The sequence below is a fragment of the Tympanuchus pallidicinctus genome, unplaced genomic scaffold (genome assembly GCF_026119805.1).
Source record: "Tympanuchus pallidicinctus isolate F22 unplaced genomic scaffold, pur_lepc_1.0 scaffold13, whole genome shotgun sequence".
Taxonomy (NCBI): domain Eukaryota; kingdom Metazoa; phylum Chordata; class Aves; order Galliformes; family Phasianidae; genus Tympanuchus; species Tympanuchus pallidicinctus.
In genome coordinates, this window is record NW_026294648.1 from 18,581,530 (window position 1) to 18,607,410 (window position 25,881).

Consider the following 25,881-nt stretch of genomic DNA (forward strand, 5'->3'; position numbering starts at 1 on the left):
GAGGAGGGGGAGGACGAGCAGCAGAGGCCAGCAAGCAAAACTTGAGCACTTTTGTTATGAAATATTTAAGTAAAACTACTAATGAGTCTTTCAGATGGATGAAACTTTACAAGAAACAAACTGTAAAAATCAAATACTGTGCATGTTGAGTAGGAAAGATTATTTTTCCCTTGTCTGCTATCAAGAAGTCCAGGTTCCACGTTACCCAGAGGCAGCTTGAAAAAGAGCTGGCTCGGAACCAGCTCAGAAATGGAGATGTTTTGGAGAACACTTGGGGCTTGGATTCAGCCCAGCCCATCTGGAGCCTTTGACGTTGTATAAATACAGGATTTAAGAAATGGTACTCGATCACCATCCTGCCCTTCAGAATCCCCCCATACAACTGCTGCGTTTTAAACGTGCCTCGGGGCAAGCACAGCAGTGGGAGCACGGGGGGGCAGCGCTGGCCATTGGGGTGGCTCACAGAGCTCCTCCAGGCCTGGGGGCTGTGCGTCTGCACTGCAAACACAGGGCTGAGAGAAGCCTCCCTCTGACTGCCCTGCCTGCATCAGAGTATTTACAGAGCCATTACAGAGCCACGGGAACGATTCGGGGGGACGAGGTCAAGCTTTTTCTCCCTTCATATTTATGCAGCACTTAAGAGGGCAACAGCCTACAGATGTTAAGATGGCAGTGTTAACGTGGCTCTTTGGCTGCTTCTGCTTGGGCCAACCCTCGCCATGCCAGCGTCACTTTGCCTGTGACTCGGAGCTCTCCTCCAGAGCTGTGCCCCCTCCCCACCGCAGGAGGGCTCACACAGGGTTCATGGCTCAGGGGCACATGGGTCTCAGGGGCACACAGCGCTCAGGCTGCTCGTGCTCCCCCTCAAGGCCAGGGCAGGCAGGGCCCCCCTCCACCCCCACGCCTGCCATGCCGTGGCCCCAGCCCTCCTGGGCAGCAGGAGGCCGGCAGCTGCCACGCAGACCGCAGATGTGGCGGGCATGGCCTGTGCCCTCTGATTCGCTTCCCACATTTTGGCCGAGGCGCCTTATGTGAGATGTTTTCTGTTCTTTGTGCGAGATGCTGAAGCCAGATAGGAAGAGCGTTTGAATTGAGTCTTTGTGATGACTGTGGCTGGAGAGAAGCCAGGCGGTCTGACTGAGACATCTGAGCCGACGTTAACCCGTTTTCCTGGGGATGAGCAGCTTCCCCCGCCATGTGCAGTGCTGGGCGGCTCTGGGTGTCAGCGGGACCTCGAGCCCTGCAGGCTGTGGGGCTGTCACTCCAGCTGTGAGTCGCTGGGTAAGTGTCTGTGCATAAGAGCCAAGGACAGCCTGAGCTCACCCATTTCCCAGCCCTGGCCTCACACCTTGTTCTGCTCAAGACAAAGCAGCACGAAGAGAAAGGCACGGGAAAGACACGGCTGGCATCGGAGGGGTGCAGGCTTTGGGTGAGGGAGGGCAAGCATGGGACGGCCTGCGTCCCCATTTCACATCAGGTCGTGTTCATGGAGCCTGCGCTCCACCTGTTTTATGAGCTCAGGGGGTTCTGTGTCCTGCCACGTGCCATCTCCTCTTCATCAGAAGTTCTTTGAGTGCCAGGAGTGCTGGGTGAAGCAGTGATGCTGGAAAATGAGAAGATTTTGATGTGTGGCCTTAGTAGCGGGGATGGTGGAGCTCTCAGTTATCAGAGAAGGAGGGGTCATTAGAGAGATGTTTGCTGCAGATGGAGAGATGGAGCTGTGAGTGGTTGTGGCCTGGAGCCACCAAAGGGGAGCCAATGCCGCCTGGCTCTGGGCAGGCTCTGTGCTGTGCCTCTCTTCACAGACAGCAAACATGATGGAGGGACATCCTGGTGAGTCTCCCTGTGCCCTCACTGCTCCCAAGGTGTGCAGCTTTGTGCTGGCTGCCTTTGGGTGGGATCATCTCTGCTATGAGCAGATCAAAGTAGGGTGGCTTCTTGGACTCAAGCGCTGGCAAGTCTCACTGGGGAGATAATGCTGCCCTTTGCTGAATATTCATGAGGAATCCATTTGTGCTCATCTTTCTGGATTGTGCTTCAGTCTGGCTGGTTCTTTTGTTGTGCTCTTTTTTTTTTTTTTCTTTTTTTCCCTTTTGTCTTGGCTTGCTCTGTTCAGCAGCCAACAAGCTCTTAGAAACCTTGGCTTGGAAATCAGGAGGGATTTGTAGTACATCCTCCTGCTTTTCAGTTGTATGTTAATTAACCAGAGTGCAAGATGACTGGCTGCACACATGGCTGCTCCCACAGGGCTCCTGCTGCAGAAAAAGCTCTGCGTGGCCCCCAGGCCTCGTGGGCACCTCCCATCACAGCGTGGGGTCAACACACCATCACCAGGGCATCTGTGTGTCAGCTCACCATCACCAGGGCATCTGTGTCCTGCTGCTGCCATCGCCATCCTCCTGCCGTGCAACCATCTGCAAGCCTGCCGTGCTGCTCGTGGGCATGGGGTGCAGCTCTGGTTTAGCGCGTGTGCTACGAGACACCATGGGGCTCGTGACTCCTTGTTACCAAAATGAAAGTAATCTTATGTTCCTGGCTTTGTTAGACATGGCACCTGGTGGCACACAGTTCTGAGGTGTGACTTGACAGAAGTGGTGTTTCCTGCTTCACGACAGATTTTGCGTCTGTCTGGCTTTGGATTTGCTTATCACCAGCATTAGCCACGGGGGTGCTGTTTTCTTCTGACTCTTGCCTGGTGTTGGCTCCTCAGCCCAGTGCTTCTCACGTTGGGTTTCACTCTTGGTGGACTCTTCTCTTCTGGGTTTCATGGCTGGGTCTCCTTAGGCATCCATTAGCTAACAGAATTAGGTGCACAGGGGGTGATACCAGAAGATACACCCAATCCTGGCCAGGGGTCTGATCGTCTCAGTGCATCTGCCATGCAGTAGGTGCAATTACAGGTAAAAGGGTTTGCTGGTCCCAGCCCACCATACTGCTGAATACTCAGGAATACTCAGCCTGGTGCCTCTGCAAGCGTTGCTGCGTTTTGCTAATTGTCAAATAGCAGTGTGCAAGGAATGGAGAAGCAGGACGCTTCTGGGGTGAGAATTCCTCTCCTGAGGAAGGCAGCCAGCAGCAGTGCTTGTCCAACCTTAGCCTGAGGTTGTTCTGAGGAGCTGGTGCCCACTGCCACGAGTCTGAGTGCTGGAGCCGAGCTGCTCCCCCGCCAGGCTGCAGGGAGGCTGCCAGCCCTGGCCTGGCTGATGACTGTGAGTGCCTCTGCCTGGCCCTAACAGATGCCATCCACAGGGGATGAGGTGGGCAGCCGTGTGCTGCCTCCCAGCGTGTGAAAGCTCCATATGCTCCACTAAACATCCGAGTGTGTGCTCGTGTGTGCCCACCAGAAAACAGCTCTTCTTCTAGAGGGAAGATAGCAGTAGCTGCTATGAGCAGATGGGCCAAGAAAACAGAGAGTTAGGCAAGGGCTGACTGCACAGAGCTGCAGCACCAGCTGGGAGCCCCACGTGCCCACTGTGAAGGACATCTCATGTAATAGTCCATACAGGCAGAACAGGGAAGCAAAACTTCATGGCAGAACTAACCAAAGGAAGAAAAAGAACTTTATTTGAGAAGCACATCCCCAAACTCAAGCACTGCTGAATTCATGAGCAAACTGCCTAGTATTTAATGGCCTCTTTCAAGGCGGTGTTGGCATGTTTGCTGAAATGGTGCAAGAGAACAGCATTTCAGGGCTTTTAGGAGTTAGCTGGGGGAAGATACCATTAATTCCACAATAGGCTGAGGTGTCCTAACTCTGCTTTCCACTTTCTGAGCCTTCAGAAGTTAGCCAGAGGGTTTGGGCATCCTCTGCATCCCCTGCAGGCAGCAGTCCTCAGCTGCTTGGGCCTGGCACCAGGGCTGCTGTGTGACTAAACACCCTTAATTTTGGTGATATGATTGCCTCTCAGCAGTCACTGGTGCTTCACTTTCTTTTGTGAATAGTTTTTAACCTGGCTTCTGCTGATGATTGATTCTTCACTGTGGTCTCACAGTCACTGTAAGGCTTCAGCAAGCTGACAGTCCTCAGCTCAGCTTGTCCCTGGGTGCCCTCGGGGCTTAATTCTCAATTTTCTCTTTCTGTTCTTGTTCCAGACATTTACCTTTGAAGATTTGTCCATACAAGCAAATCTTTTTGTTGTAGTGCTTCCTTCATAGAGTCTTCCTTAACAAATCAGTTCACACTTCACGTTTGCATGCCTGTGCTTTGCATGTTTGAGATGTAAAACAGGTCAGTAGGAACCAGACCATCAGCAGCAGACTGCAGCAGAAGTGGAGTCGGATCACTGTTGGTTGTAATGTTGGGTGCAGCATTTGGGCTGTGTTCAGGCTGAACACACACTGAAATTTCTGTGAGTTTTGACCCTGTGGTTTGTGATCTGTGTTTCCAGCACTGCTAATGAAGAGACGATGACTTCACCCCCACGTGTCACCCCTCTCGTCTTCTGCTTTCGTTCTCATACAGTTCAGAAACACATGATAAAAGCTTCAGAATGGAAAATTGCCAGGCTCCTCATAAATCTTTTCTTTCCTGGGCATGTCTTTGGGATGGAAGTGCGTACCCAGTTGTTTCTGAATGAAGTGAGCAGCACAAGAGCAGATTGTGAACATGTTTTTGATGGTTAGGGCATCTCAAGTTTACTTGACACTGCAGTGATTGAGGAGGGGAACAGTAACTCTTCTATGGGGCTTTCGCCACAGTGTTGACATGAGAAAATATTTTGAGTATCTGTGCCATAAAATCTTGCCAGAGCTTGGTCACAAAGTATAACTGAATCCAATGTAAGCAAATACCTGGGGAAAGCAGCTGGATGAAAAGCCACCTTCTGTTCTGATTCCACCAGAATGTTTCCGTGTGAACATTGAATGGCACTGAAGATCTTGTTACTGTAGCATGTTCTTATGTGAAAGATACAATAACTGGTCCTGCTTCAACTCTTGCATCTACAGGAAAGAAAGAAGAAGTTTGAGAAGGATGGTGAGAAGTTTTATTCCATGCTGGATCGCCATTTGCACCTCTCCTCTAAAAAGAAGGAGTCTCAGTTACAGGAGGTGTGTATGGAGTTTTCTTCAGTCAAGTCTAGAAGTATCTCCAGAATATATATCTCCAGCTAAAGCCCATTCACATGGGTGAGGGCAGGGATACGGACGTGGCAGTTCACACTGGAGTGCTGGGCAGCAGCTGTGGCTTTGTGCGCTGCTGTCACAGGCAGCAGGGCAGTGGCAGAAGGCTTTGAGCTGCTTCTGCCAAATGTTCTGCAGCTGGAAGGGAAAGTCCCAGCCCATGTCAGGGTGGTTGGATCAAATCAGATGTGTCTGATCAAGTTACAAACACCTCTGCAAAGCGGAGTTTGTATAAGGTGTGGTAACACAGCATGCCAGTGTCCTCCCTTGTGCTGCAGCTCTGGAATTGCTGGTTTCAGGTCCTGGCAGAATTCAGGAGGGCTCAGGATGCTGCTGTCCTCACCAGCAGGGCTGTGGGTGGAGAAAGAGCTTGTGTTAGAATAACAAACGTGCTTAGGGAAAGCACAGTCCTTACTGCGTGGTGCAAAGTTCTGATCTGTTAATGAGAAGGGCAGATCTGAGAACAAGAAGTGTTCGAGTCTTGTAATTCTGTGCCAGCGTTCAAAACTGGAGCCAAACACACAGGGCAGGCATTGCCTGAAGTGAGGGCACAACTACTTCTGCGCTGAGAGACAGATGCGAGTCAAATATTGGATGGATGCGATTTATTTTTTTCTACCTACTTGCCCTTTTTCTTTCAGGCTGACCTTCAGGTTGACAAAGAGAGGCACAATTTCTTTGAGTCCTCCCTTGAGTATGTGTACCAGATCCAGGAAGTACAAGAGAGCAAGAAATTCAGTATTGTTGAACCGGTAGGAGCTCCCTTCACTTTCAGCAGCTGTTGTTGGATGCTCAGGTGTGCTGACTTAGTGACAGTCACAGAAAGCAGCGAGCTACCAGACTGAATTCAGGCCTGGGGATTCTCATGGTGGAACAGGAGTTGGACGCTGGGGCTGCTGCTGCTCCGGTGGTGTTTGGTGGATGACTGTGAAGCCACAGACTTGTTTCTCAGGTCTGTCTGTCCATCCTGAGGGCAGGCCAGTAGCACGCTGCAGGTGGGACTTGTTATTAATTGTCTTGGGCGCCTTGTGTTTGGTAAGCAGCAGCAGCCTTCTGAGGTGTGCTCCTCTGTCGGCCCAGGCTGTGTGCAGGGCCCTGCCCTGGCGCTGCTCATGCAGACAAGCTCTCTCTGAGGGTCAGCTTCTGCTTCCCAAACAGCGCCTTTCATTTGGGTTGTGTTTTACCAAGGCAGTATATTTGTGGGAGACAGAGTAGGTATTAGAGATGCTATGGTCAGTAAGTCAATTCACATCCCTCCAAAACGGCAAGAAATGTATTTGTGTATATAATCTCTCAAAGCCTGCATCCTGCCGAACTTTCCTCTGATTAGAAACTTCAGAAGATAAGTTTAGTCTGTGTCCTTTCCCTCCTTTGCAGGTGCTGGCTTTTCTCCACAGCCTCTTTACATACAACAACCTGACGGTTGAGCTCACGCAGGATTTCCTCCCTTACAAGCAGCAGCTCCAGCTCAGCCTGCAGAATGTACGTCCTGCCCAGCTGGAATGTGGTTTTTTTCATGTGACTTCTATTCTCATTTGGGTTTATAACTTTTTGAAACTATTTGCCATGCAAAATACACTCTATGCACTGTGGGAAATGCAGAGACAGTTATTTCCTCCCTAGTTCACGTGTATCATCTGCTTTCCTGCACAGGAGAGTCTGCAAGTGCTGTGACAGTGCTTTTCAGAAACCCCAGGTTCTGTCCAGAGGAGGCTGTCAGCATCGCGTCGTTTAACCTTGTGCATAAACTAGCCTAAGAATTCCTTCCAATTTCATTAGATTTAAGTTGTATATTCTAAAAAGGCCTTAGATTTTCATGTTAATGATACCAGCTTGCTGAATGCTTTGGTAACCTCCTCTGCTGACCAAGTATAGTCATGAAGTGAAGGATCTTTGTCACAGCCCTTTATCCTCGCACTCTTATGGCTTGCCCTCATTCCCATGGAGCAGCAGCCATAAGGCCAGCTTTGCTGCTGGATTATTAATTGGTCTGAGTGGTGTTCTGTAAAGATGCCTTCAGTTTGTACCCTGCACTGACACAACTCCTGAGAATTCACGCCAAGCAGTGCAGGATGATCTTTTGAGGAATCAGCACCCTAAGTTTGTAGGAGAATGCACCTGTTACCCAAGGGGCAGTGCAGAGCGTTCTGGTGCTTCCTCCTCCTCCACCCAGCCTTAAGAAGTGCCGAGATTCTTGCACTGGAAGAAAAGTGTCCTCCCAGCGATGACTCTTCGCTGCTGTTTCAATGTACGATATGTCAAACCTTGTCCCTTCAACCATCTTTGGAAGTCCCCTGTTCTTACAGCTTCAGCTTTCATGTGAATTTGTGGAGCTGGGGACAGATTCTTTCTGCCAGAGTACCTGAAGTTTGAGGCTGAAGTTTTAATCAGAAATACATGACTTGTTTCTTGTTCAGACATACCTCTTTGTGTGTTCCCCTGCCAGACAAGGAACCACTTTTCCAGCACGCGGGAGGAGCTGGAAGACCTAAAGAAAAGGATGAAGGAAGCCCCCCTGACGTGCAAGCTCCCTGGGCAGCCAACCATCGAGGGCTATCTGTACACTCAGGAGAAATGTAATGGTTTCGTCTGCACTAAGCGTGTTGCAGGGGCACTGAGCCCTGCTGCCAGGGCTGTGCTCAGCTCCCCACCCATGGGGAGTCCGTGGGCTGTGCCCCGTGCTGGCTGAGGAGTTGCAGCTGACAGCTTTCCTGGTGGTGGCACAGGCTGTGCCAGCCACGTAAACGAGGAGCTGATTGCCCACGTTGGGAAAAAATGACGTCCTTGATTCCATTGTAGCCAGAGAGCCGGAGCTCTGGCAAATTGCTCCTTGTCTGCAGTTCATCAGAATGAACATGCTGTCCTGTGCAGCTTCCCCTCTCTGATAAGGATTTCATTTATAGCCCACCTCAGTGTGCAGCTCTGGGCTGATTGCAGGGCTGCTGCTGTAGCTTTTTGTACTGCACTGCTTGCTTCTGTGCAGGTCCCTTCAGCGTGACATGCTGGATGCTGAATTGTTGCTGTTTACTGACCTGTGTAGCTCAGCTCAGGTGAAGTGCATGCCCTTGCAGACAGTCAGCTCTGCTGGTGCAGGTTTCACAGAGCCACGGGCCTTTGGTCCCCACATTTTCTGCAGCCGTTTTCTATTCCTGGTCCAGGCATCAAAGAGGCACTGGGAGAGTGACCCTGGTTGTCCTCATAAGTCAGTCTGGGCATCAGAAAGGTGCCACCTTCTGCACTGCACATATATGTAGTGGCTCAGAGAGGGTTCTGAGTGCACGTGAGCAGAGCTGAAGTGCTGTGTGGTGATGAAGGTTAGCTGCTGGCAGCAAGAGTTGTGATTCTGTACTGAATTCAATCAAGTTCATCTCTTACCAATACTCATTGGTTGTGCAAGCATGAACACTCAAGGGACAGAAGCCTGCATGGCCTCTTGAGTCAACAGATAACTTATTCTGTGAGCAGTTAACTTTTTCATTATATACACAGACGTACTTATATATAGATATTTCTGTCCTTAACCTGTACTGAAGGACTGCTGCTTCCCTGTGTTCCCACAGGGGCACTGGGCATCTCCTGGGTGAAGTATTATTGCCAGTACGAAAAAGAGGCGAAAACCTTAAGAATGACCCCCATGGACCAGAAGCCTGGTGCTAAGCAGGTGAGTGCTTTCATGGCCCAGTCTGTTCCGTCTCCTTCTGTAAGCAGAGATAGCACAGCTAGAGCAGAGCCCTCCAGGCAGGGCTGGAAGCTGTGTGTGTCTGTACGACTTCTGTATGTCCCGTGCAGACGGGCTGTGAGCCTGCAGCCTGGCGTGCACACAGCTGCCTGCAGTCGCTAGCTGAGCACTTCTAAAAGCACTCTTTCTTTCCCTTTGCATATTTGCACTGTCACTGATTTGCAATTTTGATTTCTATTTACTTGTAAGGATACGGTTAGGAGAGGAGGAGAGGGCCGAAGTTGCTGCTCTGAGCAGTAGAGTACAGCAGCAGCTGAAGAACCCAACTCTTTCACGCCGTACTTCATTTTTCACCAGCAAGGGATGTGTCTGGGAGTTCCCCACAGCTCCTGCAGTGCAAGGGAAGGGGCAGGGCGCTTGGATGGGGCCGTGGCTCTGAGCACTGCCTCTGCCATGGAGCAGCATCCCCTGGGAGCCTCGAGTCATGTGTGCTCTCTGCAGAGTGCGAGCTCATGGGCTGTGTCCTTTGGCAGCCTTCAGTGCAGTGCAGCAATCAAGTGAAATTGTGGGTTTTGGAAGCCCTTGGCAGAGGGCAAAGGAAAGTCCAAACTATGCACTGGAGGCATCTATTGTCATGTGTGCTGTAAGCATGTTTGCTGAGGCCTCTTGCTGCAGGTCGGGGTTTAACTTGGATTCCTCCCTTCCAGCTTCTTGCAGTCTAGCAGTTTGCACCTCCAGGTCACAGCTGACCGCATCTTCAAGTGCCCCAACAACAAAGAGTGCTCTTTAAAACCAAACAAAACCAAGTGAGGGGCCGCACTCAGCACAGCCACCAGATGGACGTGGCCGTGCACAGAGCAGACACAGTCTGGAGCGGGCTGCCCATTCTGTGGGGCTCTCCTGACTCTGCTCATCCATGTGGGTCAGAGGCTGTGGGCACTGGCACTGATGGGGGTGGCAGTGCTTCCTTCATTTTGAGGTTCACATCCACCACAACGTGCTGCCAGCACATGGCTGTGCCCAGGGCCTCACTGTGCAGCATCAGCTGGGCTGAGGACTAAAGGTGCTGAGGAACGTTCCATCCTCTCCAATGGTTCTCTTTCCTGAGCTTGGCTTCAACTTTCTTTTCCAGGGTACCTTGGACCTGACACTGAAATCCTGTGTAAGGAGAAAGACTGACTCAATAGACAAAAGGTTTTGTTTTGACATTGAAACTAATGAAAGGTGAGATGCTTCGAATTTAAGTGGTCTCCAGGAAGATCAGCCCTATAATATTGGAGAAATGCTGTTTGTTAAAAACTGATCTTTGCTCCATGTTTTCCTTCTGCCCCTGGGTAACTGCACAGGTCTGGGACCATCACTCTGCAGGCACTCTCTGAAGCTAACCGAAGGCTGTGGATGGAAGCCATGGATGGAAAGGAGCCGGTGAGTGTTCCAAGTTCATGGATGTGCTGTCGTGCAGTGTCCTCTGCTGGTGGGAGGAAGATCAGTAAAAATTGGCAGGCTCAGTTTCACAGAAATCTCTTCAGTTGCTCACCTGTAACTCAAGCCATCAGTTCCGTTACACACTTGGAATTGGATTTTGCGCTGTCTGATCTCAGCACAGCTTGCAGAGGGAATGCTGGCTTCCCCCCTTTTAAGCTTTGGTACGTTTTCTATTTAACTGCAATTGTCAGACTTCCTAAAAACTGTGACATCACAGCGTCTGAAACAAGCAGCATTCTGTTGAACTCACTCCCAAATCTGCATGACAGCGTTTTTATTCATACCTGCTTTCAGCAGTGTTTGCAAAGGCTGGGAGCAGCCGCCCTGCAGAGGTTCAGCAGCAATCCTGGCTGCTGTTATTTCCTTCCTTTAATGTGAGCAAGGCATGAATTCCTGCATTTTACTGAACTTCCTGTGGTGTGATGTGCACTGTGGGGAAACACATTGCCTGTGGTTTCCCCCTGGTTTTTGCGAGCAGCCTTTCCCTAGGACAGGCTGGCAGAGGCTGCACGCTGCCCTGCTGCTGGGGCTGAGTGCTGGCTGCTGGGGCTGTGGGACGTGGGAGCAGGAGGTGGGATGTGGGCACCCCCAGCATTGCTGTGTGCCTGATGCTTTGGGCAGAAAGCAGCCTGGAATGAGAGGGAGGGTGGCTGTGCTCAGAGGGCAGCCATTCGCTGAGCAGGTGTCTGATGCTCACTCATTTTACGCACTCACTTGTGTACAAAGGAGTTTTTATTTTCTATCAAGAATATAATCTACTGTTTGTTCTTCCTAAAATAAGTACAAAAGGCGTTTTTGTACGTGGTGAAGAAGGAATGTCTTGACATCTGAAGTAATCTTATTATAAAGCACAAACAAGCAGAAGACCTCTGTGTGCCAGACTGTCCATCTGCACAGGACACCTGCAGGACAAGTGGGAGTTCTCATTCCATTTTTGGAAGATTTGAAATTGAAAGAGGTGCTCCAGTGAACTGTAGGAAGTCAGCAAGCTCATTTATTCCATAGGCAATGGCATCTCGCTGAATTGTGAGCTGACTTCCCTTGGGACGCAGTCTTGCTCTTGGAGATGAATTAGGGGGGGCTGCATTTTCTTTTGAAATGATGCACCAAATGGTGTTGCATTATGTTTGTTTCTTTCTCCACCCCATTCCCTTTTTCAGATCTATCACAGTCCCATCACGAAGCAGGAAGAGAGTGAGTTATTTCCATTTTTATTCCTCTGATATATTGAAGCTGTCCTGAGGCCAGGCAGTGCCTTTCCCTGCATACATCTCATCTTTGGTTTCTGAAGTGGGCAGTGTAATTCCCAGAATGTGTCATTTCTTTCTTTTCCTGATGGTGCCTGATAGCACAGGCAGGTAATGGCGAGCTTCCTCAGTCAAGGTACTGACAGCAGCTTGCAGAGGGGTGCAGAGCTCCATGTGTACCTATGGGCCCCAGAGCAGCAGCAGGAGGGATTGGTGAGGGCACTGAGGACACCTTCCATGAGGGAGGCTGTGGCAGGACCCAGGGTGGGATGCAGCTCCTTGGCTGCCTGTGCTGCTGTCACCACAGTGTCCCCCATTGGAGCACAGTGCTTCATGGGCTGAGTGCAGGCGGGCTCTTGGGGCTTAGGGCCTGCTGTTATCAGCACTTGATTGGCTTACTTGAATTATCTTAGAGTTAGTGTTATCAGAGGCATAAGCCCTAAACCAAACATTACCTCAAAGTCAACATTTTCAGCCAAAATTAAGATTGAAACCCAGGTAAAGTGGGACTGATTTTGAACCATGGAAGTTTGAATGCAGATTTTTCAGCTAGAATTTCGTACTCTAGAAAGCTGTCTTCCCAGTCAGCTGAATCATACGAGTAAGAAGTTACAGTGCATCTATAATTGATAACTGCCTCTTTCACAGTGCCTTAAGACAGGCACTGATCAGCTGGAGCCAAACCTGTGTTCTGCTTTACTCAGGCAGCACGTGAAGCTGCTTTTTGTAGTTTTCACTTTTGGCTTTTTGATCTAATCAAGTAGAGAAGTGGAATTGGCACGATCTTATCACGTAGAAGAGTTATAATGGCAGATATTTGGAAAATGATTACTCAACTCATTCCAAGCCACAGATCCACACAAGGCAGAACTCTGAACCAGGCTTCTCAGAGGCAGGGAGGGGGCAGGGGGGTGCTGGAGCTCAAAAGAAATCCAACAAACACTGAATAATTCCTCAGCAAAATTTGTTCCATAGAAGCACAGCCAGCTGTGTGCTGGGGCTGTGGGGTGCACAGGGCTTCTGTAGGGACCACACATGAGGTTCTGGCAGCTGAGACCTCTTGCTTTGTTTTAACAGTGGAGCTGAATGAGGTTGGCTTCAAGTTTGTGAGGAAGTGCATCAATGCTGTGGAGACAAAAGGTAAGGAGCCCATGGTGGCATCTGAGTGCAGGTTGGGTGCAGGCTGTCCGTGCAGCACACAGCTGGGTGTCTGGGTGCAGGCTCCAGCAGATGGTGCTTTTGGACAGGTTGTGGCTAACCCCGCTCTTGTTGTTCTCAGGAATTTCTACAGAGGGCGTCTACCGAACTGTTGGCAGCAATATTCAGGTGCAGAAATTGCTGAATGCCTTTTTTGGTAAGAATTGATTATTCCATGTGGTTAGATTGTCGTGTTTTGGTATTGTTTGGTCAGGCCGAGGAGAATGGGCTTCTACAATGAGATGAGTCAATGGAAAGCAGCTGCTGGCTCCTCCAGCACCTCTCCTGCTTTTCGGAGCCGTCTCTGCAGCCCACTCCCGCTCTCTCCCTTCACACTGCATTGACTGTGGGTGCTGGAAGCAGCAGGAGGTGATGGCAGCAGTGGGGGTGTGCCTTCCCCCCTTCCTCTTGCAGCAGCCCCAGCAGATGGGCAGTGTGAAGGCTCTTCTCCAAGTCACTGCCCCCCGTGTGGCAGGGACAGCCCTGGTGCTGCTGCGCTGGGTGCCCACCCACCTCACCACCGCTGCTGGGATGCACTGCCTGGGCAGTGCAGGGACCTGCCATGCCCTCCTGAGGGGCTGCAGGAAGGTGGTTATTTTCACGGACCAGTCAGCATACGTACTTCTGTAGCAAACTTTCTGCACCCTAAATCTTGCGTTTCATTCAGGCACATTAACTGCTGGGTGGTTGTCACACCTGGGATCAGTGGTGCCTGGGGCTCAGCAGCACTTCTCCAAGCTGGGCACTCCTGGGGTCTGCCCGGAGCTGTGGCTGCTGTCCTCCCTGTGCCCCGTGCACCACTGCTGGCAGGGCTGCAGCACAGAGCAGGAAGTGTGTTTGTGTTCTATCTGTGTGCCTCGGGCACATGCCAGCCTCTGTCAGCTCCGTGTGCGGACATCTGATATTAATGTAGCATTCAAAGGCTGTTTTTGCATTTACTATTGTTGTTATTAAAACTTCTTTGTGCTGACACGAAGCTGTTCTCAGTTCCCATGGAGCCAGCTATTCAGTTACACTTGCCCGATGACTAATTTACTTAGCCTCAGGTTTTATTGCTCCTGGATTCTCACCCTCCTTGCAAGCAGCGCTGTGTTTTTCCCTTCTGACCCCCAGCTGTGTGTGGCTTTTCATTTTGTTTAATTCACCACTCGGGTTGACCACTTGCCACCCTGCTGTGTTCAAACTCACCGTCCAAAACCCAACAACACTGAGCAGAAATAGCTGCTGCAGAGCAACTTCTTCCTGAATTTGAGTGAGGAGGTAGATTTTCTGTCTCTAGTCTTATTTCTTTTTATTTAAGTCATGCAGTCTGTTTCCGTAGGCCAGCTGCCCCCTCCACCCATGCCCTTCAGCTTGCCCTACCACAAAGCAATGCGTTGGTCATGCAGCTGGATGGAACATGAGGGGTGTGTGCTTGGCTTTGCTTTCTCCTCCTGCCCCCTCCTCCCCATGCAGTGAGGCGAAATGCTCCCAGAGCAGTTGCTGGGGAGTCCTTGGGGTGAGGGACTGGAGCAGACAGTTGGGTTATTTGGGTACACAAAGACTGATCTTGGGTCTGTGGGAATGCACTGTTTCTGCCAGCCTTGACTAGAAGAAAACAAACTGCAGGGAATGTGTCCTTGCTAACTGTTCTCCACCAAATATTACCTGCTGCTTCTTCCTTTGCCTCTGGTCAGCACTGATGTTTTCATCCAGAGTAACAGCCTCTCTGCCACTAGCACTGTTGTTCTCCTTTTCCACCTTTGGGAATGGCCACCTGCTGCTCTAGCTTAGTTCATCTCGAGTGGTGCCCTCCCTGAATTTGTTTTTTATAACAGCCTCAAAGTGGATCTTATTTTATAGCCATTTTGTTCTTCCTCCAGATCCAAAATGCCCAGGGGATGTGGACCTCCAAAGCAGTGACTGGGACATTAAGACCATTACCAGCTCACTAAAGTTTTACCTCAGGTAATGCTGCAGATCCCACTGCTCTGGGCAGTCTGGGTGCAAAGAGAACTGCCAGGTGTGAGCATCCGGCCAAAGGAAAGGGGAAAGAAGCAGCAGAGGCGTTGGAAAAGGGAATGCCTCCTTTTTCCTTTTCTCTTTATGAGAAATATGCCTGTTGTGGCAATGCCACATCCTGCAGCGCGTCTGGGGAGGTGCCACCGGGAACCAGCAGGCTGGTGGGTGAGCAGATTTGCTCCCGACCTTGGAGATCAGTCATGAGGCCACACTGCCCTCCCAGAGCTCAGTTTTCTGTCTGGTTGTTGCAGGAACCTGTCGGAGCCCGTCATGACGTACAAGCTGCACAAGGAGTTGGTTCTGGCTGCCAGTAAGTACAGCCCCCAGCCTGATGCCTCACAGCAACAGAGGCAGCTCCCTGTGCTGATCCCTGCAGGGCACAGAGGGCTCTGGAGGCATCCATGGCTCCAGCACCGCTGGGTGGGCACTGGGGCTCCATCTGCTCCCAGGAGGAGCCACACGAGTGTCTGCAGAGGGGCCCGAGGCCAACACACCATGACATCGATTTGGTGGGGTCAGAGCACTGCAGTGTGCCTGCCTGGTGTGACCGTGCTCAGAGCCAGGTGCATTTCAAATGGCTTGAGAGAGCTCTGCCAGGTTGCACCTGGGGATCTGCCTCTTGCCACCAGCCCTCTCTTCTGGGTCCTTAATTTTGAGAGGAAGATGATGGAAGTATTTCTTCCCTTCTTTTCCATGCTATTGCAGTACATTTCTCTGTGACAGGGCTTCATCCTTCCAGAGGGTCTGGAGGGCCAGGACGTGCCAACTAACCTGAAAGCAGATGATCACAAGTGCTCTAGAGTTGTTTCTCAAAAGAATCAAGATATTTATTTTAAAAGCAGTGAGGGAATGCGATGTGATGTTGCCAAGCAGAGTTACATGATCCTTTTAGTTCATGAGATTTGGCCCAGGATGTTGAATCCAAAGCATCTACTGGTACAAGAAGTGTGTTTTCATTCTGCACTTCTCAGGACCGAATCGCAGCCAACAGTAACAGAGGTTAGTCAAGTAGCATAGGTAAGCCAACAGGACGTAGCCTGTGCTAACCCAGCCAGTCCTCAGCTGTCCTGTGATTACGGCTTGTTCAAATAATCCATCATATTCTGAGCTGGCTGCATCTCGGGCTGCTGAGAGCCAGCACACTGAGGTGGGTCGCAGGGGGATGCAGGGAGTTAGTCATCCTCTCAGCATGAAAGTGCTGGCATTTCGTGGCACGCTCAGAAGCATTTTGTATGAAGGCGTCCTTCGCAGCCCTGTGTCTCCTTGGAGTCAGTAGGAGGCCAACAAACATCCCCGCCTCTCCTCACTTTGGACCCCTGGAAAATTACTAACACTTCTTGTTTCTTGTCAAGGAAAATTTTGCACCACGCACTGACTGTGCTCGAGCCCAAGATTTATCAGTTTCAGCGTTGATTAACCAATGGTGGCTGAGTATGTGCAAAATCCCTTCCTTTCCCCCGTCACAACTTGCACCATTAAGCTTCCCAGCCACCGAGATCCCACACTATTCTTTTCACATGGAGTATTTGATTGTTTCTTGATTATTTATGTGTCTGAAAGTGACCTCTTTGGGTCAAGGACTCCATTTTTTCCGCAGTTCATTTTCTCATGTTGTTGTGTTGCAGCTTTCCGGGCCAAGGAGATGCCCAGCAAATGGGCCGTGGGGTTCCCCTGGTGCAGTGTGAAGGGCAGGACCTGGCCATGCCCAGCCCATCCCTGTGCTCAGCAAAGAGCTGGCCCTGCGCTCCCTTTCAAGCTTCATTTCTCCCTCTTTCCATTTCTCTTTGTTTCTCACAATCATTACCCTGTTGCTATGTAATCTCATTTTCTTTCTGCTTCCCATCACTGGCTTTGTCCAACCAGCCCTGTGTTGCAGATGGAACGGCTCCCACGGATTTTGTTTGGCTTTACTTTTCTTTTATTGTATTTACTTTGAAAGGCACAAACTTTTCTCTGTGTTACTTCTCTCCAGAATCTGAGAACCTGGACTACAGGCTGGGAGCCATTCATGCCCTGGTCTATAAACTACCTGACAAGAACAGAGAGATGTTAGAGCTCCTCATACGACACCTAGTCAAGTAAGCAGATGTTTTTCTCTAAAGCCAAACTAAGAGGAATAGTGGAATCAGCAGAGCAAGCCTTTTCTTGTGGCAGGTTTGTAAAACTGCATCCACCACTGTCCCCCTGGGAATTTACGTTCTGACTGCACGAGTGGTGTGATGAGCCCTGCTACCCTCTGCACTAAGTGATGCTCCTCTTTCTGCTTGCTGCTTCCATTCACTTCCTGACAAGCACAAAGCAAGGAGCAGTTCTAACATGGAAGCACCATCTGAGAGAGCAGAGCTGTAAACATGTCTCCTCTCAGTCCAGTAAACAAGAACATGAGGTCTGGGGTTCAGAACAGCATAAGACCTGTGCCTCTGGGCTGCATGTGAACAGCGCTTTGGTTTTATCTGCAGCTCAATGGCCTGAGCCCTTAGAGCAGCACGAAGGCTTCAGCATACAGGTGAGCTGGCAGTGGGTGCTTGGTGGTGCTGGGCAGCTTCTGCTTGCTTCTGCCAACGAGTAACTGAAAGCATCACTTCCTTGATGGTGATGGCACCGGCACTGTGCTGAGAAGAAGGGAATCTTCCTGTTTTGTCATCACACCGAATGGGAAGGCTTGGTACAGAAACTCTGCCTTCTCCACCCCATGGGGGAGGGCTGTGCAGCAACTTGTGCGTGGGTCAGGAAGGAGCAGGACTTACAGAAGCAATGGCTGCCGAGTGAAGAGGTTCACTTTGGGTCCTTGGAGAAGCCTTTTCCAAGGCTGAACTGCTGCAAAAATAAACGGCCCTGGGATTTCCACATCCTCCCACCCAATGCTGAGCTCTTGGTGCTGTGCCCTCTGTCGGGTGAGGAGTGCAGGTGATGGGGTCCTGCTGCAGCCTGCTTCCAGCCCTTCATGCTTGTTTGTGTGTTTTTGAAGCCTCTCTGTGTATGTGGCAGAATGAGAGCGTCTGCCTTGCAGTCTGATAAACCTAACACTGGAATGGTGGTGGTGGTGACATTTATTCTTCAAAGTGCTTACGCTTAAATTCTGTTCCTTACCTCCTTTGCGCTCACAGAAGCCTCTCTAAGGAAAGCTACAGTATAAGGAATTCATTAAATCTCAGCATCAGAGCCTCTCTCCTTTGGCATTCAGAGCTCAGGCTGGCTGCTTTTGAAAACACAGAGTGTCTATCTAGTGGTTAATGCTTCAGTCAGTGACTGGTGTGCTCTGCAGGCTCGTGTGCTCCTCCCAGGCTGAATAGAGAGAGCTCTGTTCTTTGAAACTGGGCCTCTTTCAGAAGGAAGATGCTGTGGAAGTTTATGAAACTCTCCAGTGGCCTCCCTGTATTCAGAGAGAGAGAAAAATAAAAGCCAGCAGTCAGTTTGGGATTGTACCATCAATGGGTGTACAGTGGTCAGGCTTAGTAAGATTGTCACCAATCTCCCAAGGAGGGATCTCCAGCAGGGATCCTTCCCCCTGGCAGTCAGCCCTTAAATGGCTCTGGGAGAGGCACAGCCAGGCTCCATCCCTTCCGGCAGCACAGGAGAATTGCCTTCACCTGTGCTCCAGGGCTGACTCAGTGCTCACCTCAGGAGGTCAATCAGAGCTTCAGGCCGTGGTCAACAGTTCCCAGGCAGGGATAAATAGGATATTCCAAGTGAAATGATTCCTTTTGTGTATGTGTTGCACAGGTGGCTTTTGTGTGCAGAATTAGGAGCCGGACGTCAGAAGGGATGGAGCAGAGCTGCTGTCAGCACGTTGCTCTCCCACAGTGGTCCTGGCTGAAGATGGTGCACATCGCAGCACAGCACAGAGACCTCGGGTCTCTGCCAGGGGTGGGAAACAAATTCAGATGAAACAAAATGAGGAGAAATGAACAGCTGATTCTTGTTGCATCTTCTTAATTTCTTAGAATAAGATCCTTTTGGAAACATTAAAGAAATGACAGACGATTCCTTCTCCCTCACCTCTCCGCAGCGTGTGTGAGCACAGCCGAGAGAACCTGATGTCACCATCCAACATGGGGGTGATCTTCGGACCGACCCTCATGCGGGCACAGGAGGACACCGTGGCAGCAATGATGAACATCAAATTCCAGAACATCGTGGTTGAGATTCTCATCGAGCACTTTGGGAAGGTATGGGGCTGTGCCACCTCTCCTCACCTCCATGCCAGCTGTTGCTGTGGCAACGACTTGGAGTTTGGCTCTTTCTTTTGTGGTCTCCTTAAGGGGTGGCATTTTTCCTTCAAAATACGCTGTTCTGAAATGCTTCACAGGGAAACAAGCAGCATAGCAGACGTTCCTCACTATTGCCTATAGTTCTGCCTGTAGGAAAACTCTGAGTCTACTGGGTTTTTTGCTTTTCTTTTTAAATAAGATAAGCATCTGTGTTGACAGTGCTGTATTGAAAGCGTCTGTATTGAAAGTGTCCTCTCTACCTGGAGGTGACAGGACATGATGCTTTCTTGTGCTGAAGCCAGGAGACAGAGTACAGCATAACCGCTAGGGACAGGCATGATGCAAGACATGGCACTGCCTGCCATTACAACAGGAAAAATAACAAAGCAACCAAGTATGGAAAGATGGATAAAAATGATCCCTTGTGCATAGGGCTGTGCAGACACAGGTGTGGGGCTGGGGAGGGACCTGCTGCTGGGGCTGAGCTGTTAGAGGCAGGTTCAGCGCCCAGCTCGTGCCCGCAGCGCTGTGCTTCAGGTTCCTAAGCATGAATTTGGTCCTTCATAGCTCATTAAATTATAGTGTGGGAAGAATCCCCTATGTCCTGAAGGAAGGAGAAGTTTGATGGCATCTGCGAGTGATGGCAGGGGATGGGAGGAGGGGAATGTCCTGCTGGGGGAGCGGATGAGGAGGCCAGAGCTGAAGGAGCAGGGCCGTGCAAAAGTGAGCGTGGAGTCAGAGACCAAACAGGGACCAAAAGGATGGCGTGAGTTGTGATGCCAAGGGTTGAAATCAGAAAGGTGGGATGAAAGAGCTCAGAGGGACTTAGGAGTATCTGCACACAAAGCCCATGAAGATCTGCTTTCTTTGCGGGTTCCTACAAATGCTTTCAAGTTCTCGTGGCAGGGCTTCATTGCTGCGATGCTCGGTGGTCGCTCCCAGCTCAGCCTCTGTTGTCACTCTGGTGCCACCTCTGCTCAGGCTGAGTCAACACGCGGTTCCCACTGCTGCCTCCAAGAAATGGAATTCAACCTTTAATTAAGCCAGACATCTCTCTGCTTGCTTTTAATTTCTTTGTCAATAAGGTGAAATTAGTAGCAGTTATTAGATGGAGTGTGTAAGCTCATTGTTGGAGCTGAAAGCGTCTTCAGCTCACACATATGCAAACAATTCAAATGAGCCTGGAGGAAGAGAGATATTACTTAGGCAGTGCAATATGAAGGCTAAGGACAAAGTAACTACTCACCATGAAGTCATTGGGGATAATTATTCTTTCTTCAGTTTATATATCAGTGCTACAGCTAAATTAAATCAGTCGATCCCTGTGGAAATGCCTCTTCGCTGTACAAATGTTCTAAACGCGAGGATCTGTCAATATCTTTGTACCTTCCAGTTGTTTAACTTGGATTTTTGTTTGAAAGGCAGAATCAAAGGAGAAGCCGCACTCGCATCTTAAAAAGAGCAGTGTGGTGGGGCTTGAGAGTGGCTTCAAGCTGTTGAAAAGCATCTCATGAAAGCAGAGGTCTGTGGTGCTTCTGTAGGCACCAGGGAGCAGCAGGCGATGCCATCCCCACTGCCCAGACCTTGGGAGGGAGAAGGTTTGAGAGCTCAGGGACTCATGATTTTCTCCAGCATTTCTGTTTGCCTGGCAGAAGGAGAAACGTGCTTTAAGTTACAAAGATGACATCCTTAATCAAATCAGGACGTCCTTTTAGAATTTATCTGAGGGACAGATATCTGTGGGTTCCTCCGTACCAGAGGACTTGCCGAAGGGGAGGTGGCCCTGCTCTGGACTGTGCTGGGGCTGAGCTCATCCTCAGGGCTGAGGTTCTTCCTGCCAACCCCACAGGATGGTCTGGCCGTGCCATCCTGGGCCATCCTGGGCCATCCTGGGCCATGCCATGGTCTCCCAGCAGCTCCTGCCACTCTGCCACACTGATCCGCTCCTGGAAGCCCATTGTGAATTCAGTGAATACCCATGGGAAAAAAGAAAAAGCAGTTGATGTGGGGCTTTAATGTGTTGTTTCATATCATCAAAGACTGCTCAAGGCTTTATTCTTTTTTTTCCCAGCTATTAATAAGGGGTCTGACATAAATAAAAGCCTCTAAATTAACCCCAACCAAATAGGTGTCATATGAGCAGTGAGAAAAGGAGATAGAACTGCTAACCAGCATTGTTTTTGTGCCAGTATTTCATCTGAGGTAATTTGAGGGTGCCACACACTTCATTGTAAACCAAGAGCCGAAGTGTTTTGCTGTTAAATCTCAAACAATGCAGCAGCTTGTTTGGGTGCTTGCTGCAGATTGTATCGCCTGGTTAGTGTGGAAAACCTGACTCTTTTCAGAACATATCAGATTGAAAGCTGACTTAATCTGCGCTGAGATAATTTGCTGCCGCACATTTTCTCTGTATTGTGATCTCGTTGTGTTAATTAGCTCAGCACCGCCGTGGTGTGTAGCAGGCTGCCTGTTGCAGGAAGGCAGCAGCCGTATGCAGGGCTGTAGCGCCCGACCCCGAAGCGTGGGGCTGCCACAGCGCCTCTCTCCAGCCCTGGGAATGCTGCCTGGTCTGTTGAGCACCATCTGAAGATGTGTCTGTCCTTACAGATCTACTCGGGCCCCCCAGAAGACAGCGCTGCCCCCCCAGTGCCTCCCCCCAGGGTGGCTGCCCGGAGGCACAAACCCATCACCATTTCCAAACGCCCTCTGCGGGAACGACCTGTCTTCTTTGGGGCTTCTGTGGAAGGAAGTGGAGGTCAGTTCTGCTGCTCTCCTCACTCTCCCTCACTCCTGTTTCTTTTAACTCCTTTCCAGGAGCAGTGTAAACAGTACCAGAATTGCATTGACAAGGCCGTCAGCATGGCAGACAGTGCGTTCTGGTGTTGGGTGAGAAAGGAAAGTAAGAGCTGCTATCAGAGGTTGCAGTGCCTCGCAGCTCAAACTGTCACTGGCAGAACAGCCCTCAGTTGCTGCCTGGCTGCATGTCCACACTCGATCCTAACCGGTCTGTCTGTCTCTAACCCGTCTGTCTGTCCCTCGGCTCCACAGCAGACCAGCTCAGCCAGACCCCCAACGGCAGCATCACCACGGAGGCCCCCAGACCCCTGCTGCGCAGCCGCATGCCCGCACCCCGGCCTGGGGGGGAGGAACCGGGACGGCCGCCTGCCGAGCTGGAGGTGGGCAAGCTGGTGGCCAGGCTGCAGGACGGGGGTGCGAAGCTGCCTGGCAAGGCTGCCAATGGTGTGGTGAGCAGCCCTGCCCTGCGCACCTCCACGCTCCACGCCAGGAGGCCTGCGCCCCGGCCGGGCGGCTGCGGCAGAGATGGTGAGCGGCACAGCTGTGTCACAGCCACGGTGTGACAGAGCAGGGCTTCTGTATGGCTTAATAAGCATTACCTGTATGCACGATAGGTATAAGTAACAAGTTTAGGGCCAGATTTGGGTTGGTGCTGTCTGTGCCCTGAAGGAAGGGGCTGGTGTGTCTGTGTGGCTGCGTTGTCCCCTGCAGTGCCAGCACACAGCTCACCGTGTGGCACACGGTGCTGTAACTGCGTGCGTGTGGAGCTGAGCTGGGTGAGATCCTTAAGATGATGGTCGTAAATAAGAAATACTGCTAGTTCTGCCATTGCCAGGCTTACTTGTGCGCTCTCCAGTGCTTTTTAGATGTTGTCATCCCCAGCAGCTTCACAGCCCTGTATTTAGAGAATGAAAGCATGGGGCTGCATAAAGAGAAAGAATAAAAGGCCTGGCTGGGTAGCACAAACATAAAGTTCATCTGACTAACACTACTGGCTTAATTTAAATTTGTTGAATTAAATGGTAGGTGGAAATCTGCCTCTGGAAGAGTAAAATAGCTTTTAAAATTGGCTTGTACACCATCTCCATTTAGTGCTTACAGATTTGATTTTTTCACATTATCACACATAGCGTGCTGACAGCATGATCCAGAGACAGCACAACAAAATGGGCTGCTGGTCCTGAGACGTATAAATAGGAGAACACTGAATTAGCAATAAAGTTATATTGCAGCTATACTGCTGCTTTAAAATTGGTGCTGGAACACTGCATCACGCTTCAGTGCGGACAGCTTGGGGGTAATTCTGAAGAACTGGAGAAGCCAGCAGGATGGATGAGAAAATAGGCCTTCTGTGGAGAGGCTCCAGTTATAATTTAGCAAAGAGGAAATTCAGGTTCAGAATTTACAAATGCAGGCATGGAAGAGATGTGGCTAAGGAGTTGTCCTGCTGAGAAAGTCCTAGGGGTCCTGGTAGTTGAAGGGCTTAACACAGCCAGCAGCGTGCTCTTGCAGCCCAGTAATGCATCTTCACAAACACGTCCTCTGCCAAAGCTTCACATGCACTGTCTGTGATCTTCTGCCTTGCAGGAGAGTACGATGGTGTCCCCAAGCCACGGCCCCATGGCGATAAGCCTGTGATAACACGTCCTCCTGTGAGACCTCCAGACCCACCTTGCAGGGCTCCCGTCCCACAGAAGCTGGAGCAGAGGCCGGATCTGATAGCAGGGACAGCAGAGGAAATGCCTTCTTCAGTGTAAGCCAGGGACCGGGCGGGCAGCACGGGGCCACAGCTCAGCCTTTGGCCACAGGGCTGGGGGGAGGGCAGAGGGGGCCGCGGTGACCGGCAGCGGGAGCTGCTGCCATCTGCCAGGAGTGCTGGAAGGGCAGAAGGAGAAGCAGCATGCTGGTTTCCAGCACTGTTGGCATAGCGGGGCTGGAGCTCGTGCAGGTCCCATTCCCCTTTCCATGGGCAGGGGTCTGAGTCATTTGGGAAGAGCTGCGTGAGAGTCGGGTCAGGCTCTGCCCTTAGGGCACAGCTGGGGCGGAGCGTGGCCATAGCAAAAGCAAAAACACTGCAGGAACAAAAAGCTCTGAGCCCCATCCAATGTGGCTCCAGGGCTGACTTTCCATCATCTTCTCAGTTACTTCTCAGTGCAGCTGGAGCTCCCTCCCTTCCTGCTCTCAAAGAGTCTCTCAAATGAGATGTTTGCCAAGAAAAGAGAGATCCTGCTTGGATCTCCATTAAGGAATTGGATGCAGTTCAGCTTCATTATCGGATTTCTTCATGTTTTTAAAGAGACAGAAACCCTGCTGTCCCTCACTGGGATGTGCTTCTCCTTCCCCCATCATCCCATGGATTCTCAGTCTGTTCTCCCTGCACGCTCACCTGATGCTCTGCCGCCAGACTTAAGCTCTAGGATTTGAGGTAGCCAGCTGCCCAGTGCCTGTGGCAATAGGAGATGGCAAAAATGTTTGTCATCCTGAAAGTCTGCTGCTCGGCAGCCCCTGCGTTCTGCTGAGAGCCCCTTGTGTGGCTGTGTGACGTCCTCATCTTCACTCCTTAATCCAGAAAGGTGCTGTCAGTTTCAGCTCCATGCTTGCAGGGCAGGAATGGGCTTTGCCTTTCTTCTCCTGAATCACTTATGTTATAATTTTTCCTTTTATGAGGGCAGTTGGAAGCTTAATATGAAACACATCATAAGTGGAGAGGCCGTAAAAAGTGACAAGTGCATATTTACACCAGCACATAGGCTTTTGAGCAAGAGCAGTTAAATAAGCTGTGTGATTAAATTGATGAAGGTTGCCTGGTCAGAGCAGCATGCAGGAAGCACAGAGTGGAGCTTAGAGCACGAGGAGTGCAGCCGGCATCACTAGAAGTGTCGTCTTCCATGTCCGCTGATGCTGCTGCTCTTTTCCATGGCACAAATGCTATCTGATTAGTGGATGATATACATCAGATAACTGGAGTGACCTCCTCTCTTGTTCTGTTTGCAGAGTGGCCTCCAGGACCAAGTTCTTCGAGACGGCATCTCGAAGAACCGGCAGGTGAGCCTGCAGCCACAGGGCTGCTGTGCTGCAGCAGTGACCCTGCGTGGGGCACAGAGCCATCCCTGGGGGGCACAGCACACCCAGCAGGAGCTGCTGAGCCGAAACACCAACCTAAACAAACAGCCCTGAGTGCAAGTCTGCTCCGGGCAGGGGCTGCATGAAAAATTAATCCTAAATCCACTAAGCGGTAAACACGCAGCCGTGCATGGAATTAAGCCAGCTTGTCTGTCCATATTGTTCTTATGTCTCAGCCTCTGTGGAGGGCAGAGGGGCAGATCATGGGAGAGATGGGAAGGGCTGGGAAATGGCCGCAGCAGACAGCAGTGGGACCCACACGAAATGTTTGTGCAGGGTGTAGCTCCGCGTGGCCAGATGGGCTGTGATGGCACAGCCTGCACACCGGGGCCCTCACTGGGCTGGGGGGGCTTTGGGTCGCTGGCACTGTGATTTGTGGCAGCAGATTTCGTTTAGAAAATATCTGCTCAAATAATCCTCAGTTTCCTGCTCTTAACAATCGCTGAGCTCTGCCAAGACTGCAGATAGATTTGCAGGCTTTGAAAAGCTGATAAGAGTTGATTTTCTCCAGTGTCAAACAATGGTTTCTTCACTTTAAAGATAAATCGTTGACCTGACTTCTACCCATCACTCTACTTATGCGCATTCAATCTTTTTTCTTCTGTTTTCTTTGACTCCACTGCACTTAGTTCTTCATCACCACAAGGCAGGATCCCAGGTGATGAAAGCTGAGACAAAAGGTACGTGTTGGTAACAGTGATCAGCCAAAGCCACGTGGTGGTTCTGAGCTCAGCAGATGGGGTGGTGGGAGCCCAGGGGAGGGAATGGGATCTCAGAGAAGAGACTGGGAGAAATGTCCTTTCTGCTGGAGACCTTTGACAAGGGCAGGACTGGGGCTCGGGGCGGTGCCTGCTGTCCATCGGTGGTCATTGCTCAGCAGACCATCCTGCTCTGCTGTTCCTGAGCTCCTTGCTGCAGCAGTCAGGGAAAACACGAGCACTGTGGAAACAGCTGCGCAAGATTTGGGTTTATGCTGGTGCTGGGTTTGCCATCACTGATGAACATACACTGCTGCATGTTG

General features: G+C 50.7%; 1 protein-coding gene across 3 annotated transcripts in view; it reads left to right on the plus strand.

The window, feature by feature from the left end:
• Positions 1–25,881, plus strand: part of OPHN1 (oligophrenin 1) — a 47,227-nt gene that overhangs the window by 19,248 nt on the left and 2,098 nt on the right. The window contains exons 5-23 of one of the 3 annotated variants that reach the window (XM_052673527.1): positions 4,948–5,049; positions 5,763–5,873; positions 6,499–6,603; positions 7,568–7,697; positions 8,682–8,782; positions 9,933–10,024; positions 10,147–10,225; positions 11,446–11,479; positions 12,610–12,672; positions 12,812–12,886; positions 14,592–14,676; positions 14,982–15,040; positions 16,703–16,808; positions 18,740–18,899; positions 21,549–21,696; positions 21,993–22,265; positions 23,325–23,490; positions 24,732–24,782; positions 25,490–25,540. In XM_052673527.1, the coding sequence (XP_052529487.1) occupies positions 4,948–5,049; positions 5,763–5,873; positions 6,499–6,603; positions 7,568–7,697; positions 8,682–8,782; positions 9,933–10,024; positions 10,147–10,225; positions 11,446–11,479; positions 12,610–12,672; positions 12,812–12,886; positions 14,592–14,676; positions 14,982–15,040; positions 16,703–16,808; positions 18,740–18,899; positions 21,549–21,696; positions 21,993–22,265; positions 23,325–23,490; positions 24,732–24,782; positions 25,490–25,532 (1,983 nt within the window). In that variant the 3' untranslated portion in view covers positions 25,533–25,540. Of the gene's footprint in view, positions 1–4,947; positions 5,050–5,762; positions 5,874–6,498; positions 6,604–7,567; positions 7,698–8,681; positions 8,783–9,932; positions 10,025–10,146; positions 10,226–11,445; positions 11,480–12,609; positions 12,673–12,811; positions 12,887–14,591; positions 14,677–14,981; positions 15,041–16,702; positions 16,809–18,739; positions 18,900–21,548; positions 21,697–21,989; positions 22,266–23,324; positions 23,491–24,731; positions 24,783–25,489; positions 25,541–25,881 lie in introns of all 3 variants that reach the window. The other 2 variants (XM_052673526.1, XM_052673528.1) reach the window with 2 other exon arrangements.